The sequence below is a fragment of the Scyliorhinus canicula genome, chromosome 9 (genome assembly GCF_902713615.1).
Source record: "Scyliorhinus canicula chromosome 9, sScyCan1.1, whole genome shotgun sequence".
Lineage (NCBI taxonomy): Eukaryota > Metazoa > Chordata > Chondrichthyes > Carcharhiniformes > Scyliorhinidae > Scyliorhinus > Scyliorhinus canicula.
Genome location: NC_052154.1, coordinates 135,235,912 through 135,256,151, shown reverse-complemented (window position 1 = coordinate 135,256,151; position 20,240 = coordinate 135,235,912). Strand labels below are relative to the sequence as shown.

General features: G+C 42.0%; 1 protein-coding gene across 7 annotated transcripts in view; it reads right to left on the bottom strand.

Moving 5' to 3' along the window:
• Nucleotides 1-20,240, bottom strand: part of LOC119971726 (diacylglycerol lipase-alpha-like) — a 513,684-nt gene that overhangs the window by 103,487 nt on the left and 389,957 nt on the right. For all 7 annotated transcript variants that reach the window (XM_038807680.1, XM_038807682.1, XM_038807675.1 and 4 more), the window contains 4 exons: nucleotides 18,472-18,628; nucleotides 16,127-16,210; nucleotides 11,415-11,492; nucleotides 310-390 (listed from right to left, as the gene is read on the bottom strand). In XM_038807680.1, coding sequence (XP_038663608.1) covers nucleotides 310-390; nucleotides 11,415-11,492; nucleotides 16,127-16,210; nucleotides 18,472-18,628 — 400 coding nt within the window. The remainder of the gene's footprint in view (nucleotides 1-309; nucleotides 391-11,414; nucleotides 11,493-16,126; nucleotides 16,211-18,471; nucleotides 18,629-20,240) is intronic.

Below are 20,240 nucleotides of genomic sequence, written 5' to 3'. Positions count from 1 at the left end.
TTGAAACTGAAATTGCAAAGTAATGAAAATGTGGCCCACAAAGCGAGTAAGCAGAAGCTGTTATTTAAAGAAAAACAACAGACCTTGCATCTGGAAATACTGGAATTGCACAACAAGGCACTCACCGTCCAATCTCAAGAAGGCGGGGTGAATATTTTGTGAGTGCCCTTCATGAGAATTAATGTCAACTGAAACAAATTGGTCACCCAGATTTCTCTTTTGGATAATTACTTGTTGCTTTTATTTCAGAAGAACAACATTCATTAAGTTTGTTTCTGGCTATATTTTATAATATTAGCTGTACCATACCAGGTCTCGGCCAAAGGCTTGTGAGAGAATCATCTCTTGTTCTAGTTTCTTTTTGATATATTCGGCAGATAGGACCATGCCCTGTAAAGAAATCAGGATGCGTAAAAATAAATTGTAAACCCTAGGTACAGAGGTAACAGAATGCTTGATATTTCATTTAATTAATAATAAAAATTAGTGATGCAAAATGGAAACTAAATGAAGCGTTAAAAATCACCTCTCACTTGGGACTTCACAACTAAAACTTCTCAATTTTACCATTATCAGCTTTCTAACAACATATTCTGGCCACTGGCCCTCGCTGCTTGAAGACAGTGGGTGAAGACCTGAAATTCCAGCCAGAACCTACCAGCAAAGGAATTGTTTCACGCTATCCTGTAGAATCTGCATCAAGTGACAAGGGCTACTTGGACAGAACCCGTCTGCCAACTGACCAGATAATAGCACCGATACGATTTTTAAAATAGTAATATTTTTAGAAGGAGGAAGAAAGGAATATAATGCTGCTGAAATGAAGTTCTATTACATGGAAATAATGGATGCTACCAACAAATATTGTACAAGATACACTATATGTACGTGCTAGGATCTTGTTGTCAAGGGGTTTCTGCACAGTTTAACATGGGTGTTCAGGTAAACAGCATGATGGGATAGAGATATTTATTGTCGCAAAGTCTGTGTAAACAAGCCAGGAGTTTCAAAATAGCAGGAAATAAAACAAACAAAAAAAAGCTCTTTGTTGAGTGCAACTTTTATATTGATTATCTTCCGATATATTTAACCAGACAGCTAAGCTATTTACCAGTGCAATCGTAGGAACATAGCAACAGTAGCAGGTCATTCGGTCAGTTGGGTCTGCTGCAAAATTCATCATGACCATTGCTGATCGGAAACTTCAATGCTTTTACACATATTGTCCCCATAACCTTTTACCTTATCGTTAATCAGAAATCTATCAAGCTCTCCCTTAAGCATACTCAATGATTATGCTTCCATGGGATAGAGAATTTAAAAGATTCAAAGTCCTCTGTTTAAAGAAATTTCTCCTCATCTCGATCCTAAATGGCTTTCTCCTTATTTTGTGATTGTGCCCCCGGTTCTAGACTCCCCAACCAAGGCAAACATCTAAACTGCATCTACCCATCTATTCTTTTAAGTATTTTGTAGGTTTCAATGAGCTCACCTCTCATTCTTCAAAACTCTAAGAGAACACAGGTCCAATTTTCCCAATCTCTCTTCATAAGACAGTACTGCCAACCTAGAAACAAGTCTGGTGAATCTTCTTTTCACTCCCTTAATGGCAATAATGTCCTTTCTGAGGTAAGGGGTCCCGAACTGCACACGATATTCCAGATACTGTGTAACCAAGCCTCAAATCCTCTTGTGATAAAAGCTAGCATTCTATTAGCCTTTTGAATAACTTGCTGCACCTACATTTTAGCTTTCAGTGACTTATGAACAAGGACACCCAAGTCCCTTTGTACATCTACACTTTCTAATTTCTTGCAATTTAGGAAAAAACATGCACATCTATTCCTTCTACCAAAGTGAACTGCTCACATTATATTCCATCTGCCATGTTCTTGCTCACTCACTAAGTTTATCTAAATGCTCCTGTAGCCACTTTACATTTTCCTCACAACACAAATTCCTGCCAAGCTTTGTATCATCTGCAAACTTGGGAATATTACATTTAGTTCCCACATCCAAATCATTGATATAGATATATATTGTGAACAGTTGAGGCCCAAGTACTGATCCTTGTTATAACCCACAAGTCAGAGTGCCAATGTGAAAATGACCCATTTATTCTTACTCTGTTTTCGGCTTGTTAGCCAACCTTTAAACAATGTCAGTATATCGTGTCCTATCCCAAGTGTTTTTATTTGGCTAATCAACCTTCTGTGGAAAACTTTATCAAAAGCCTTCTCGAAATACAAAGATACTACATCCATTGGCTCCCCGTTGTCAATTTTGTTCGTAACATCCACAAAAAACTCCAACAAATTTGTCAAACATGATTTCCCATTCGTATATCTTTGCTTACTATACCCAATTAGATCATGATTGTCCAAGTGCCAATTTATCTCGTGTTTTTTTTTAAGATTCTAGCATTTCCCCTACTCCTGATGTAAGGCTAACAGGTCTGTAGTTCCCTGCTTTCCTTCTCCCTCCCTTGTTAAATAGTGGGGTGACATTTGGTACCTTCCAATCTTCAGGAACCATTCCAGAATCTATATACTTTTGGAAGATGATCATCAATGCATCCACTATCTATATAACAACCTCTTCAACCCCTGGGGATGCATTAAATCAGGTCCCAGGGCCTTACCGAATTTCAGTCCCATTAATTTCTCCAATACAACCGTCTTATTTATATTAATTTCCTGCAACTCCACATTTTCCCAAGTCCCTTGGATCTCTACATCTGGGAGATTTCTTGTACGATCCTAAGTGAAAACAGACACTTGTATTTAGCTTTTCTGCTATTTCTCTATTCCCCTTTATGAATTCTCCTGACTCTGCCAGTAATGAACCCACATTTCCAAACATTTCCTTTTAACATTGCTACAGAAGCTTTTGCAGTCTGTTTTTACATTTTTTGTTAGATTGCATTCATATTCTGTTCTCCCTTTTGTTCAGTTTCTTGACCTTCCTTTGCTGCATTTAAAAAATCTCCCAATCTTCAGGTTTACTACTATTTCTGGCAAATATATGCCTCTTGTTTTAACCTTATACAATACTTAACTTACTTTGCCAGCCACAGTTGACTGGCCTTTTTTGGATTTTTGCACCCTGAAGGAATGTTGTATGCTATGTAATAGTTCTCTGAAGACTATCTATTGCCTACGCACAGTGATACCTTTTAATGTATTTTCCCAATCTGCCTCAGCCAGTTAGCCCCTTATACCTTCATAATTTCCTTTATTCAACTTTAACACCTTGACTTCAAATTGAACTTCCTCACTTTCAAACATAATATAAAATGTTATCATAATGTGGTCACGTGTCCCTATAGGTTATTTTAAAATGACATTAGTAATCAGTCCTTTTTCATTATTATAATACTCGATCTAGAATAGCCTGTTCTCTAGTTGGTTCCTCTACTGCTCTAGAAACCCATCCCTAACACAGTCCAGAAACTCGTCTTCCACAGCATTAACTCTCATTTGGTTTAACCAGTCTATGTGAAGATTGAAGTCCCCCATGATCACAGTATTGCCAATCCTACATCCTTCCCTCATCTCCTGATTAATATGAAGCCCAACATTACGATTACTATTAGGTGGTCTATAAACAACTCCAACCAATATCTGCCGTCTGTTATTGTTCCTTAGTTCCAGCCAAACAGATTCCACACATTGCTCTTCCAATCTGAGATCCTCCTTTACAACTGCACTGATGCCATCCCTTATTATCAGCACAACTCCACCTCTCCTTTCTTGTCTGTCCTTCCTAAACATCAAATATCCTTGAATATTCAATTCCCAGTCTTGGTCACCACTGCAGCTATGTTTTTGTATTGGCAATTATATCATCCCCATTCACCTCTATTTGTGCCTTTAGACCATCTACCTTATTATGAATGCTGCATACAATGAGCACTCAGGGAGAGTGCTCATAACTTTGTATTTGGCTGCCATTCTGCAATTAATGTATACTCGTTTCTTTACTTTGTTTCTACTGCCTTCTAGTCCCACATATAACTTCCTGTTGCCAACTTAACTTCCTTCTAATCTGGGCCACAGGTCAGGTTCAAACCCCCCCCCCCCTTTGCTCTGTTTACTTGCTATAAATATAGCAATCAATATGGTCACATTTCTTAATCCTAATTACGTGTATACTTTCAGAGTCGCCAGGTATCTCTCGATACCGCCACAAGGTTCAACCCGAAAACCGATCAAAGAGCCAATACACCAGTTAATTAGTTCACAGTCAATACTATTTATTCACACACAGTAAGATCTACTCATGCATGATAATACTACAAACTAAACTATCTCTATCACTAACACCTATACTTAACTACGGGTGCCCACTTAGGTCAGAGGAACAATGGCCGTTGTTCAGATCGGAGGCTGTTCGAAGAGGTAACAGGAGTACAGCTAAGGTTGTCTGTCTGGTAGCAAGCGTTGAACTTGAACTTACTTGTTTCTGGTGATGCTGGTGGATGGGTCTCTCTGCTTGAGAGCCGAATCCAAGAGGCTGAACCTTTGTCGGGGGTTCCTTCTTATACTTGGAAGGGCTTCTCGTGCTTTTAGGCGGGAGTTAAACTTGGTCCCAATTAATTGGGCAGCTTCTTGATCATTGTTATCGATCTAAACCAATAAAGGGGCGGGTGACCTGATGACTGGGCGTGCCCTAGGTGGCCGTTGGCCTTGCTTTGCTTGTGTCTTTTGGTTGAGGTAGTGGCGCCGGGATGTCTGGAACAGTATCGGCTACCTGAGCACTCATCCTTTGTTTCCCGGAGATGGGCCACCAATATGTAAATTGACCCAGAGTTTTGATTCCGTCTGCTGACTGCTTTCCAAATATACATTCAGGCTCTGTGCCTGATTGTTGCTTCGTATTGTTCACATTTCCCTAGAGTCTCTGTGAGTGTCCATTTTGTATACCGAAAGTGGCCATCCCAGATGGCTACACCCCTCAACCCCCCCCCCCCCCCCCCCCCCCCCGCATCAAGCTAGTTTAAACCCACCCCAGCAGTACGATCAAATCTCCTTGTGAGTATGTCAGTGCCAGTCATGTTGAGATGTAACCAGTCCAATTCATACAGTGGCACATGAAACTGGGAATAATCCTGAAACAGCCGTTTTTGAGGTCTTCCTTTTCACTCTTCTTCCTGACTCCCTGAAACCTGCTTTCAATCAAACCAAAACAGAATGTTTCCTTTTCAGTGTTCGGAAAGTTAAGGTTCGACCAGAGTTGGGTTCTCAGTCACTTCCAGTTCATTTCCCAAATCGAGGTTGCAAGCCAAACAAAGTCCAAAGCCAGGTAGTCAAACAAATTTTCTCTGTTAGCTCACCAGCTGTCCTCCATGCCTGTTTATTTCTGCAGTCAGACCGACAGCACTGTTCAAACTCCCCTCTTTGTGCCCTACCCTGCTCACCTGCCTGTTTCAATGTGATGTCTTCAGGGAAACATAGTGTGTGTGGTCTGTGTAGTTCTGGCTGAGAGGAAATGCAACATACATGAGGGAGGTTCTCCATAACACAGCCCAACACAGAGTTACAATCTGTAAATTTATTTTGTATAGGGTTCTGCAATCGGCTTTGTTCATGTCAGATTTGTACCCAAGAACGGCTGAACAATGATATTTCAGCACTTTACCACACTTGCTTCCTTTCTAATCAATTGTAAGAATATCTACTTAGAACATAGAAAAATACAGCACAGAACAGGCCCTTCGGGCCACGATGTTGTGCCAAACCTCTGTCCCAGATTAAGAACAAATTAATCTACACCCCCTAATTTTACCGCAATCCATGTACCTATCCAATAGCCGCTTGAAGGTCCCTAATGTTTCCGACTCAACTACCTCCACAGGCAGTGCATTCCATGCCCCCACTACTCTCTGGGTAAAGAACCTACCTCTGACATCCCCCCTATATCTTCCACCATTGACCTTAAATTTATGTCCCCTTGTAATGTTTGTTCCACCCGGGGAAAAAGTCTCTGACTGTCTACTCTAACTATTCCCCTGATCATCTTATAAATCTCTATCACGTCGCCCCTCATCCTTCTCCGTTCTAATGAGAAAAGGCCGCGCAATCCTCAACCTTTCCTCGTAAGACCTACTCTCCATTCAAGGCAACATCCCAGTAAATCTTCTTTGTGCCTTTTCCGAAGCTTCCACATCCTTCCTAAAATGAGGCAACCAGAACTGCACGCAGTGCTCCAAATGTGGCCTTACCAAAGTTTTGTACAGCTGCATCATCACCTCACAGCTCTTAAATACAATCCCTCTGCTAATGAACACCAGCACACCATAGGCCTTCTTCACAGCTCTATCCACTTGAGTGGCAACTTTCAAAGATCTATAAACATAGACCCCAGGATCTCTCTCTGCTCCTCCACATTGCCAAGAACCCTACCATTAACCCTGTATTCCGCATTAATATTTGTCCTTCCAAAATGGACAACCTCACACTTTTCAGGTTAAACTCCATCTACCACTTCTCAGCCCAGCTCTGCATCCTATCTATGTCTCTTTGCAGTCGACAACAGCCCTCCTCACTATCCACAACTCCACCAATCTTTGTATCGTCTGCAAATTTACTGACCCACTCTTCAACTCCCTCATTCAAGTCATTAACGAAAATCACAAACAGCAAAGGACCCAGAACTGATCCCTGCGGTACTCCACTGGTAACTGGGCTCCAGGCTGAATATTTGCCATCCACCACCACTCTCTGACTTCTATTGGTTAGCCAGTTCGTTATCCAACTGGCCAAATTTCCCACTATCCCATGCCTCCTTACTTTCTGCATCAGCCTACCATGGGAAACCTTATCAAATGCCTTACTAAAATCCATGTACACTACATCCACTGCTTCACCTTCATCCATATGCTTGGTCACCTCCTCAAAGAATTCAATAAGACTTGTGAGGCAAGACCTACCCCTCACAAACCCGTGCTGACTATCCCAAATCAAGCAGTGTCTTTCCAGATGCTCAGAAATCCTATCCCTCAGTACCCTTTCCATTACTTTGCCTACCACCGAAGTAAGTCTAACTGGCCTGTAATTCCCAAGGTTATCCCTATTCCCTTTTTGAACAGGGGCACGACATTCGCCACTCTCCAATCCCCTGGTACGTGTTGACAGTGAGGACGAAAAGATCATTGTCAACAGCTCTGCAATTTCATCTCTTGCTTCCAATAGAATCCTTGGATATATCCCGTCAGGCCCAGGGGACTTGTCTATCCTCAAGTTTTTCAAAATGCCCAACACATATTCCTTCCTAACAAGTATCTCCTCGAGCTTACCAGTCTGTTTCACACTGTCCTCTCCAGCAATATGGCCCCTCTGATTCATAAATACTGAAGAAAAGTACTCGTTCAAGACCTCTCCTATCTCTTCAGACTCAATCTCTTGCTACTGTCCTTGATCGGACCTACCCTCGCTCTAGTCATTTTCATATTTCTCACATATGTGTAAAAGGCCTTGGGGTTTTCCTTGATCCTACCCGCCAAAGATTTTTCATGCCCTCTCTTAGCTCTCCTAATCCCTTTCTTCAGTTCCCTCCTGGGTATCTTGTATCCCTCCAGCGCCCTGTGTGAACCTTGTTTCCTCAGCCTTACATAAGTATCCTTCTTCCTCTTAACAAGACATTCAACCTCTCTTGTCAACCATGGTTTCCTCACTTGACCATCTCTTCCCTGCCTGACAGGGACATACATATCAAGGACACATAGTATCTGTTCCTTGAACAAGTTCCACATTTCAATTGTGTCCTTCCCTGACAGCCTATGCTCCCAACTTATGCAGTTCCGTTTTTGTCTGACAGCATCGTATTTACCCTTCCCCCAATTGTAAACCTTGACCTGTACACCACGACTTCTGGCTGCTCACCCTCCCTCTTAAGGATCCTGAAGACACGATCCAAGACATCATGGACCCTGGCATCTGGGAGGCAACAAACCATCCTAGAGTCTCGCCCGTGCCCACAGAACCGCTTGTCTGTACCTCTAACTATTCAGTGTCCTATAACTAGTGCTCTCCTAATCTCCCCCCTTCCCTTTTGAGCCCCAGAGCCGGACCTCGTGCCAGAGACCTGGTCACTGCAGCCTACCCCTGCTAGGTTATCCCCTCAAACAGTATCCAAAGCGGTATACTTATTGTTGAGAGGAACAACCACAGGGGATCCCTGCACTGACTGCTTCCTCCTCTTCCCACCTCTAACTGTTACCCAGCTACCTTTTTTCTCAGGTGTAACTATGTCCCTGTAGCTTCTATCTATCACCCCCTCAGCTTCCTGAATGATCCTTAGTTCCTCCAGCTCCAGTTCCCTAACACGGTCTGTGAGGAGCTGGAGATGGCTGCACTTCCTGCAGGTGAAGTCAGCAAGGACACCGGTGGTCTCCCTTACCTCGAACATTCTGCAGGAGGAACATTCCACTGCCCTAGCTGCCATCACCTCTACTTAGTCTCCCAGTAAAAAAGAAAGAAAAAGTAAATAGCTTACCTGCTCACAGCACTGAGCCTTTTTTTAGGTTAGAGGAAGAGGGAGGGTGGGAGACACTACACATGTAGTGTCTCGGGTTTCCTCACCGTTCAAATTTACTGAGTAATACAACCTTCCCAGGTCACACCACGGCCGACTCCCGGTTTCCTGCTCCGGAAAAGTAAGTTAAAAATCAAAAATTCAGCTTACCTTCCAGTTCGCCCCTCTCCAAACATCGCTCCCCTCTCTGCCCGTTCCGCTGGAAGAATGAGGCCAAAACCTGGGAGGTTAAGTGCCTTTTTAAAGAAAATACAAACCTTCCCAGGTCTCCCCACGGCCGACTTCCGGTTTCCTGCTCCGAAAAAGTAAGTTAAAAATCAAAAACTCAGCCTACCTTCCAGCTCTCCCCTCCAAAAATCGCTCCCCTCTATATAGATATAACTATTTCTAATAAGCTTAGGAGAAAAATATCATCTTTTTATGTCAAAGGTGAAAGAATGCATATAATGGCAGCAAGGAAACCAGTGCCAAAGTCAGGAAATCTTATTCAGTTATGTGAGAATTTTTTGAAAATTCAATCAGTAGTTGCTTTTAAACATTTCACCAATTCTTTTTGCTCTCCCTGGAGATGACAGAAGAGAAACCAGTTATATACTGACACCTGCTGGAAATGGTGCATACAAACATTCCACACACCAGCAAACACTGCAGTGACACAAGAGACTGAATCTTGAAGCCTTCACTCAGGACACTAAAGTATCCTCACTTTAAGGATTTTAAAAAATATTTACATTTTCTATTTGTTTGTATATTTCCAAAGAGTGTCCACTACTTCCTATGCTCCTATCGGCATGTTGGACTTTGAGTGATAAGGGGTCCTATAGAACAAATGCATGGAAGTCGTTCCCAGCATTATTCAGCTTTAACCCAACACCAGATAGACTTGTAAGTTTACTAGCAATGCACTCTTCCCTATTTTACTGCTATCCTGATCATTTCAATGTTTTTAGTAGCAACTTTAAACTGGAGGATAACAAAAAACTGCAAACACAAAACACTCTCCCATTGATTACCCCCCTTACACAAGGGTTAGGCATGTGTGAGTGCATGTGATATTTTAATGGCTTTCAATACCATCAGTTCTCACTACGTTCTCAACTTTTTCTCCAGTAAGAAAATTGAAAAATGTTGAAGATAATGGAGAATGGGACGAAGTGGATGGATCTCTCTGAAGTTCAATGTGTGCACTTAAGGTTCTCTCATTTCTTAAGGTGGACCGATGACAGTGGGAGAGAGCCATACACATGCAAATGACTGCACTCTTGTCGATTAATACTAATCTTTATTGTCAGAACTAGGCTTACATTAATACTGCAATGAAATTACTGTGAAAAGCCCCGTGTCGCCACATTCCGGTGCCTTTTCGGGTGCACAGAGGGAGAATTCAGAATATCCAATTCACCTAACAGCACGTCTTTCGGGACTTGTGGGAGGAAACTGGAGCACCCGGAGGAAATCCACGCAGACACAGGGCAAACGTGCAGACTCCACATAGACAGTGACCCAAGTCGGGAATCGAACCTGGGATCCTGGAGCTGTGAGGCAACAGTGCTACCCACTGTGCAACCGTACTGCCCATTAATATAATGCAGGATAGCAGTGAATTATGTAAAAACAATCACCTGTCCTACTTTTTTTATTTGTTCATGGAATGTGGGCATCACTGGTTGGGCCAGTATCCATTGTCAATCTCTAGTTAGCCGTGGGAAGGTAATGGTGAGCTGCTTTCTTGAACCACTACAGTCCATGCATTGCAGGTGCAGACACAGTGCTGGGCCATTTCAGAGAGCATTGCTCTGGGTCTTGGTCACATGTCCTTTCTTAAATGACATTAGTCCTTACAACAATTGTTACATTTCATGGTTACCATTACTGAGACTAGCTTCACTGCCATGATTTACTAATTGAATTTAAATTCCAACAGCTTCTATGGTGGGATTTGAACCCATGTTTCAAGAGCCTGGGCTTCTGGATTACGAGTCCAGTGACATCACTATGCCTCTGCCTTTCATCTTCTGTAACCAAACCTATGATAGATTCACAGATACACAATACAAACTGTTGCTTTCTCAATCACAAAGTCTCTATCACTGTACAATAGCTGTAATTCCTCGCTGGGAACATATTATAATTGATGATTTGAAATGTTTGTCTTTTTCAACCAAAGATACAGCTTAGTGAAAAAGAAAAAGTGAAAGAGAATGAAATTCAAATAGAGGGTCAATTAAAAATAAACAAGAGTTTATATTACTATGAGAAAAATGTTAGGGTATTTAAAATGCAAGTAGACGGTGGACTGGAAGAGTTGAAATGCTACAGTATCAATGAACAGCAAAATGGCCTCTTCTCAAAATTGCATTTTCTTTATGAAGCACCTTTTATTGCAAAAGCATTTCAATAATCGTTAATTGCTATGAATCAAGTTTATTTTGAATTAATGGATTCCCCGCATCATATGGTTAACATTCCCTGAGAATATTGTAGAAAAATGCTTATTTTGTTTACAATATCTGATTTGGGAATGCAAGACAATGGGTTTCCGAAATGGAAAATGCTTCAGTCCTTAGCACATTTCTTAACTTGAAATGCATTGAATTTACAATTTTTGGGAGAATAAGCTAATCTCGCTTTGGCACTGGATGATATGCTGTTTTATAAAGACAGGAAAGTTATCACATAACATCCAATACGTTAACGAAAAGTAGAAAGGGAGAGTGATTCCAATTTGTGTGCCTTTGTATGAGGAAGGAAGTTACATTACTTGTTGCATTAACAAAATAAAGGACCAGGTACTAAAACCCAACAATGAACAGTTCTAAAGTATTTCCTACAGCACCATAACTATTCCAATTGAAGAATACAACGGAAGTTCCAGTTACCTTGTGGCCAAGCCAAGTCCCATGATGGCCCTCTACTGGCAATCGTTCAGCATCTCCAGTCAGATCAGTCAGGGCATCCTGTTGGTGGGATAGAGCCCGTTAGAATAAATACCAGCCTGTCTTTGGTTGCAAGTCACTGGTTTCCTTTTTTTCTATCCCTTTCCCTTGTCTTCCTTGCTGAGGCAGATAAATGGGTAACATTGTGCCGTGAGGTATGATGGTAAAAGAGGCTAACAGACATGTGTGTGAAAAGAAGCAGCTCAGCAAAATGAGGTTGTGGGAAAAGAATAGCAACTTGTACATCTGGACTCTTCACTGATAACACTTTGGGCGCGATTCTCCTGAAAAATCTCTAAGTGGGGCAGCAAGCAGGAATTGCTGCAAGCTTCCTGACATTCCGCTCAGCGAGGCCGGCAACGTAATTCAACCTTAACTGGTCCACTTAACAAGGCCTCACGAGCTGCTCGCTGCAAATGACGGCTCGCCAGCTGATTCGCCGGGACCGCATTCGCCAGCACTTCTGCTAACAAGTTCAAGCAGCACTTAAGCTGTATTGGCTCAGCCAACCCCAGCCAGCTCACAATATTGGCGCGCAGGAGGCCACCCCAGGATTCGGAGACGCTGACCTAGGGAGGTTCTTGGATGCGGTGGAGCCCTCGAGGGCTGTCCTGTTTCCCCGAAGGTCCTGGAGGGTGAGCCACAAGGCAGCCAGTCCCCCACGCCCAGCCGAAGGTCTCCCACCCCCAGACGAAGGTCTCCCACCCTTAGCCGAACACTGGGGTGGCAAACCCAGCGCCCCGTGCTCTTTGCCTGTGAGCAACGATGGCTACTCACCTCCTCAGCTCCCACAGAAACTCTTCTGTCAGGTTCACGTTTGCTAAAAGGAGTAGTGATCGGCACCAGCGTAAGCATTTGCTGGGGAGTCCACTGAATGATGCGAGGCTGTTGGATATTGAGTCGTTCCCGTTAATTGTATGGAAATGGGGCTTAAGTGGTGATAATTGGTTTCTCGCCAAGCTAAGGCAAGATCCCAATTTTCCCTACGGGATCGAGCCTGTTGCATCGCAAACTGTTTTGCGCCTGGTGCGGATTTTGTTTTTGGCCTCTCTCACTTTTTACCGGCCTCATTATGCACGAGTGAGAGCGCAACAAGGCTGGAGAATCGCGCCCATAGTGTTGAAACATTAAAAAAAAGACCCTCCAAGGGCAACTGTGTGGTAAAGGATTGTTATGAGAAAGAACTAAAACCTTATAAAAGAAGAAGCTTCTGAGATTTCAACAGCGATAACACCGGGGATCTACATTCGCGGAGAAGAGACCTGAGTTTCAGGAACTGAGAGAAGAATACCAAATCCTCCAGATCGGGCCAGGCCAGTTCAGACTATCGGGTAGTATTTTGAATTCAAGTTGTGAGTCTTGAAACTGATGTAGCTATTCAAATAAGCCCATAACTAACATTTATTGAGCTAAATAAAGTTAGTCTTAAATAAAGTTTCTATTTAGTATAATCCAAATTAAGACTGATTTGTCTGTTTCGTGAAGCCAGTAGGGATGACAGCATCTGGATTATTGTTCCACAGATGCAGGCGGACATCCACTACCATATCCACAGAGCCAGTCTTTATTTATTAGCCTAGACAGTAGAAGTTAACAGTCCATCCAACTACAGCCAACATTGATTCTGTTCTCACTTAGATTAAAGAACTGTTTTGAACACTCGATGTAGCAAACATGTACACAACGCATTTACAATGTAGCTATACCTAGATACCAGAGCAACTGCATTTTCTCTTCTTGTCCCCCTCCACTTTTTATCCATATTCACGCAATTTCTACCATGAGCTATTGGATAGCGATTAATGTGACATTGCAGCTTTTTTCCCCTTGTGATGAAGCAAAGCAGTCAGTGTCTGCATGCAGCAAGGCCTGGAAAAAATTTGAGCTTGGAATGATAAGTGCCAAGTACCATTTTTGCCACAGAAATGTCAGGTTTTTAAAATTCTTAATGGCATGTGGATGTCGCTGGCTGCCCATCCCCAATTGCCCTTGAGGGGCATTTAAGAGTCAACCATATTGCTATCGATCTGGAGTCACATGTATGCCTGACCACATAAAGATGGCAGATTGCCTCCCCTAAAATACATTATTGAAACAGATGGGTTTTCACAACAATCAATTTTTAATTCCAGATTTTTAAAAATCCAACTTAAATTTCATCGTCTGACATGCTGGGCTTTGAACCTTGGACCTTGAAATGCTAGTCCAGTGACAACACCACTACTCCACAGCCTCCCCTGAAAGTAACAACCACCTTCAACAAAGGAGAGTCCCACCACCTATCCTTGATTTTCAATGAGTTACCAGTACTGAGTCCCCTATCAACAGCATCCAGTGGGTCACATTGACCAGAAATTGAAGTGGACCAGCCATATAAATACTGGGGCTACAACAGCAGGTCAGAGACCGGGAATTCTGCGGCAAGTAACTCACCTCCTGACACCCAAAAGTCTGTCCACCATCTACCAGGCAAATCAGGAATGTGATGGAATATCCTTTATGAACCTAGAAGAGTAAAGACCCAATAGCACTCAAGAAGCTTGATGCCATGCAGAACAAAGCTGCCTGCTTGATTGGCACCCATCCAACACCTTAAATATATTCTCTCCATCATCAGTGCACCATTGAGTGCTAAGTGTATTGCAGCAACTTGGCACAGCTCCTTTGACTGCATCGTCCATGCCCATGCCCTCACTCTCTGCCTGCTAGAAGGACAAGGGTAGCAGGTGCGTGGAATCATCATCACCTGCAAGTCCCCCTTCAAGTCATGGAACATCCTGACTTGGAAATATATTGATGATGTGGAGATGCCGGCGTTGGACTTGGGTGAGCACAGTAAGAAGTCTTACAACACCAGGTTAAAGTCCAACAGGTTTGTTTCAAACACGAGCTTTCGGAGCACGGCTCCTTCTTCAGGTGAATTCTTCACCTGAAGAAGGAGCCGTGCTCCGAAAGCTCGTGTTTGAAACAAACCTGTTGGACTTTAACCTGGTGTTGTAAGACTTCTTACTGGAAATATATTGCAATTCCTCCATTGTCGCGAGGTCAAAATTCTGGAACTCGCTATCTAACAGTACTGTGGGTTTACCTACAGTAAGTACATGGACTGCAGTGGCTCAAGGTGTGGCTTACCACCACTTTCTCAAAAACATTTAGGGATGAACAATAAAAGCCGGCCCTGCTATGATGCCAACATGACCAAATTTTTAAAAAGATACAGCATCCCTCTTCCCAAAATTATGATTTGGCCATGATCAGTTACCTCAATAATCAAAGTCGAAACCAGCTGGGATGTTCTCGTCTGTGGCATGACTTCACCCAATAGTCTGTTTGGAAAACCTCAGTACTTACAAGATGAAATCCATGCAATACTCAATATGTTTTGTTAGAACATAGAACATACAGTGCAGAAGGAGGCCATTCGGCCCATCAAGCCTGCACCGACCCACTTAAGCCCTCACTTCCACCCCATCCCCGTAACCCAATAACCCCATCTAACCTTTTTGGACACTAAGGGCAATTGAGCATGGCCAATCCACCTAATCTGTACGTCTTTGGACTGTCGGAGGAAACCGGAGCACCCGGAGGAAACCAAGGCAGACACGGGGAAGAACGTGCAGATTCCGCACAGACAGTGACCCAGCGGTGAATCGAACCTGGGACCCTGGCGCTGTGAAGCCACAGTGCTATCCACCTGTGCTACCGTGCTGCCCACTTGTGCTACCGTGCTGCCCCCACTTGTGCTACTGAGCTGCCCCGACTTGTGCTACCGTGTTGCCCAATGTGTTAGATGGCAATATTTTGCAATCAACAATGAGTAATTTAAAAAAAGCACTGGGAACTAGAATGTCCTAAGCCTAATAAATCCAGTCATTTAAAATCTGTATGGGCTACTTTCCCATTGCTTATAGTTGGCATGAAGCTTATTTCCCTTCGCTCTCTGCACATGTTATATGCTTTTATCAATTGCTGCCAATATATTAAGGCCTCATTGCAAGTTGCATTTGGAAGAAAGACAATCAGCTCATAGCCTAAAAATCATGCTCCACTAAACGTTGCAAGGAGATTATCATGTATCCTGCACTAAAAATGTATGCATCTATAGACGGGTGCTTCAGCATATTTGACGGTAACTGGTGTGGGCGAAAATCTGTATCTGGACGTGTGTATGTGGGTGTGCACACATAGCTGACTGCCATTTCTCAGTGGATAATTGTATCACAGTGTGTGTCAATATTTGTGTGTCTGATTTATATGCATGAAAGTGGCAGCTCATATTATGGTATATGCCTGCACATATGTGTATATGTATCTTCTAATGTGTTTTCACTTAAATATATGAATGCAATCCTGTATCTTGGTGGGTGGCTCGAGCACATGTATCTCACAAGGGTGGGTGACTGCCTGTACATTTTTAGCTGCACGACCATGTCTGGACACTGTAAGAGAAGTAAAGTCTCAGATCATTTAAACACGAGTCAAATATTTTTGTGCAACAAAAGATTATTTTGCTCAACAAAAATAAGCACTTGAAGTAAGACAATCATTCATTCCTGCAGATTCTATATTATTATAAATGCATGGGACACATGGCATTTTTAATCACACAGAACTCTGGGCAATTACTGATTTTTTGAATATTCATAACACCTCACCTTTGGTGAAAGGGTCCCCCGAATGCTGATTACCACCTTCTTTTTCACATGATCCACAGCAACAAAGAAAGGTGTTTCAAAAACCTAGGAGGGAAAAAAGTCAAACTACTTAAATTCATACAAAACTAATGAACCCACTTTATTACAACGTGAAATTTGGAGGAAGTGAAATTTGGGAGAGCTGATATATTCTCCCAAGATGTTGAGTTAGGCAACAATGGTTTTGCACATACTTTGGTTTTAAATTTCAATTCTTCAGTTCTTTCCATGATAGAAAAAGAGTCTGCACTGAACACAGAAGTGAAAGTTCATTTAACTAAAATCATTTTATGACCAGTCATTGGTTCTCTGAAATGTTTTGTCCTTCCTGTGTGATAAACAGGCCTCCCTACAGGGTTTTCCACATTCCAACATCTTAATTATGTTAAAATGAAGAATCTTTGTACATGCTCCTGCTCTAATTCAGACTTCTAATTTGGTGCAATTGTAACATTCTTGACTCCGAGTCACAGGTTCAAGCCAAATTCCAAAGCCTTGAGCTTAATTCAGTCTGACACTTGAGCGCAGGAGTAGCTGTAAAAGAACCTATGGCACTTTTTGAAGAACAGCAGGGAGTTCTTACGGTGTCTTGGTCAACTCTCATCCCTTAATCAACACCTCCAAAAACCATGACTGGTTATTTATATTATTGCTGTTTGTCAGATCTGGCTGCCACATTTGCCCAACTTAACAATGACCACATTTCAGAAGGAATTTATAGGTTGAATAGGGTTTTGGAATGCCCCAAGAAAGTGAAAGGCACTATATAAATGCAAGTTCTTGATTTTATTTTCCCCCCCAGGTCTCAAAACAATGGAATTTTTCAACTCTCAGAATTATCTTTTTCTCCCTGGATTAAAATATAAATTTATCAGATAATTTATATTGCCTGTTACACCTTGCCTTTCCTTTTCCTCTTTCCAACTTTGCTGGTGTCCTGCGCAATGGGCCTTTCACCTTGGTTCCTCAGTGAGACAAAAACATGAATTTAATTCAATAAACGTGTGCTCTACCCAATCCCTCTTCCTACTCCACCTGGTGTTGGATGTAAACTGGGTGCTTTGGAGAAGAAAATCAGATATGGTGGTGTTCTGTGTGCTCTTTGCCAATCAAGAGCAATTCTGTCATTTTCCATCTGAAGTGACATGCTTCCACCCAAAAATGGGCAAGCATATTAGAATATGAAGCAAATATTCATATCATATCATTGCTGGCCAGTAGGAACCCTGGGTACATTCCTTGTGTTTCCACGGCTAATGGATAGGAACTTCAATTTACCTCAAAGGTTGATCAAGAGCGGTCAGTTCCACCAGGCAAGGGGAGAAATTAAAATCAGAATTGAATAGAAGTTTCAATCATCAGCTAGCCATGGTATGTGGCAGCAATTCTCCTCCCCAACTGAGGCAGATGGCCTGACATGCGGCAACTAGTACTGGTACAAGCATAGATTTTCCAGCGTAATAGATGTAAGGCTGAAGTAGTTGAAACTCCCTGCTCTGCTGAAGATCTGTTATCATTGTGGCAAACAAATTTTGCCTCTGTTTCTTAGCATTATATATTATCGGCTGATTGTTTATTTTGGGGTAGGGAAAGGGTGGATAGTTCTGCCTTCGAAACATACCAGCAACCTGCTTGCAGGACTTCTGGGATTACTTAACCTACAATGTAAACAGCAGTAACATAAGAAAACTCTTGAATATGACCAGTGCATGGTTAATTTTTTTAAGCAAACCTCAAAATCTAAATATCCACATAAATAGTAACTAACGAGAAAAAAGGAAAATACAATTTTAATCTATTTTATTGATAGGAAATCTTGCTGGGGAAGTGTATGGTCTGAAAGACAGCAAAAGGCAAACTTGAAGAAAAGTATGAATGCACAACAAGACTGCATCAATCAACATTTGGCTGGGAATGGTTGTTTCTAGCTAACATATAACCTCAGGGGGTTCTGCACAATTTGTTCAGCACTTTGTAGCATCAGAACCTTTTGACTGTGTCACAAACAAGTGACATGCACCCAACTCACTTGCTGTCCTGTATAAGAAACAAGCCTGTAGCGTCCACACCTCTGAGTTAGAAGGTTGTGGGTGAAAGCATCAACACTGTGTGTGTGTGTGTGTGGCACTCCAATGCAATACTGAGAGAATTATACATTTTGGAGTTGCCATCTGAGATATTAAACCGAGATTCAGTCTGCCTGCCACGTGGATATAAGAGATATAGATATGGAGGTTTCTGAAGAAAATCAGGGAAATTCCCCAATTGTCTTAGTCAGCATTAACAATTATTATTAAGCAACATACCGCATCATGGCACGAAGTATATACGATATCTACAAAATAAAAATGTTCATCCAGAAAGTGACGCTTGATGGCAATGACATTGCAGTTGCAACAGTTATCTTCCTCAACTGTCACACTTGGACCATACCTGGGTCGAGGGAGGCAAAAACAGCAACATCTGGAAAAGGGAAAATAACAATGAGCATAAAATACTAAATTAATCATATAATTCTTGCTTTTCAGTTCACTGAAGTCAACTGGAATTCCGTATTCAAGTTTCACACATGCTATTAAAGTGACAGAATAGAATGTTGTTCAGCATCAACTGAGCACAGCTGCTTGCTGTTGAACTAAACTCTATTCCAATGAACACCGAACACCTCAGAACAGGCCTGATCAAAGCCCACTCCACTAACAGCAGTGTTCCTACCTCACAGTTCCAGATCAGGGAACTCAGCTTTAGAATTGTTGCACCCATGGTTTTGAAGAATTAAAAGCAGACAGTATCCAATTTCTAACTGTTGCATTATCAAACATAGGTTGCTCACTTTCACCTGCAGGCCCATTTAGTGCATGCATTAAAATTATTTCTAAACTGCTCATCCATCCACATCATCCCAGAAATCAAAATGCACCAAGCTTTAAATACAAATACTCTCAATCATCTTAAACATCCATCTTCATATTTCCTTGCATTAAGGTTATTCACCTGAAAATAAAATTATTATTTCCATAGTGAAATCTTTCTAGCATATGTTTAAACTCTAAATTATATAGCAGAGTGTTCCCTACTGTGCCTGGTCTATGTTCAGATATAATTTCATTCAGCAAGAGCTGTGAGGTGCAAGCAAAAGGAATGCACTGATCAGCCGTTCCGAATGAACATCTTAAATAGGACACCCTTATATTCTAATTGTTTCCATATTTTTAATTGTATTATTCTTCCTAAACTATCAATAGATTTGTATATGGATAGTAAGGACAAGCAAGTATTAAAGGGATCAGAGGGAGTAGTTGAGACACACCACTGGGATAACAGAGAAAGCACCAGGGGAGAGAGTGCGGTGTGGCAAGAAACAGAAAACAACCAGAAAAAAAAGAGGAAAAGGCAGAGGGAGAGGTTCTAGTAATAGAGAACGGTGGACGCTAACATTGAAAGAGAAAAACACAAAAAGAAAGTGTAGCAAGCAGCAAACATGTGAGGGCAACAGCAAAAGGAGTAAGAAAGATAAAATGTCAGTAACTGCTGCTGGAGGATCATCAGCTTGATGAAATACCCTCTTTGGTCTGCCTGAAACTTGTTAGTGTTACAGTGCAAAGAATTGTCCCCAACTTTGTTTCAAACTGGCACATTCCAAAGCCCAGGACTATGTGTGGAGGAATGCACCAAAGCTCGGGGCAGCCAGTGCATGAAGAAAGGTCACTGCCTAAGCCTTTCAGCCATAGTGCACTGAGCGTCTGAGAATTGTATAGACCCCGTTGGGCTGTGTGACTGACATTGAATGTATATAGTGAAAATTACATATACCACAATTGTGCTGAAGCACTTCAGAGTGCGGTATGACCTGTATAGATAATTTGAATATCATTGCACTTTCTGGAACGATGATTTTGAAATGTCTGTTATGTTTCATTAAATTGTACTGAAGCACCTCGGAGCGCAACATGATCTACGCAGAAAACCTGAATATTATTGCCCATTCTGAAATGTTTGGAATATTCTTTCAGATATATTATGAATAAGGTGTATCTTTGCAAAAAAAAAAAAGACTTTCTTGAAGGTTGGTGTC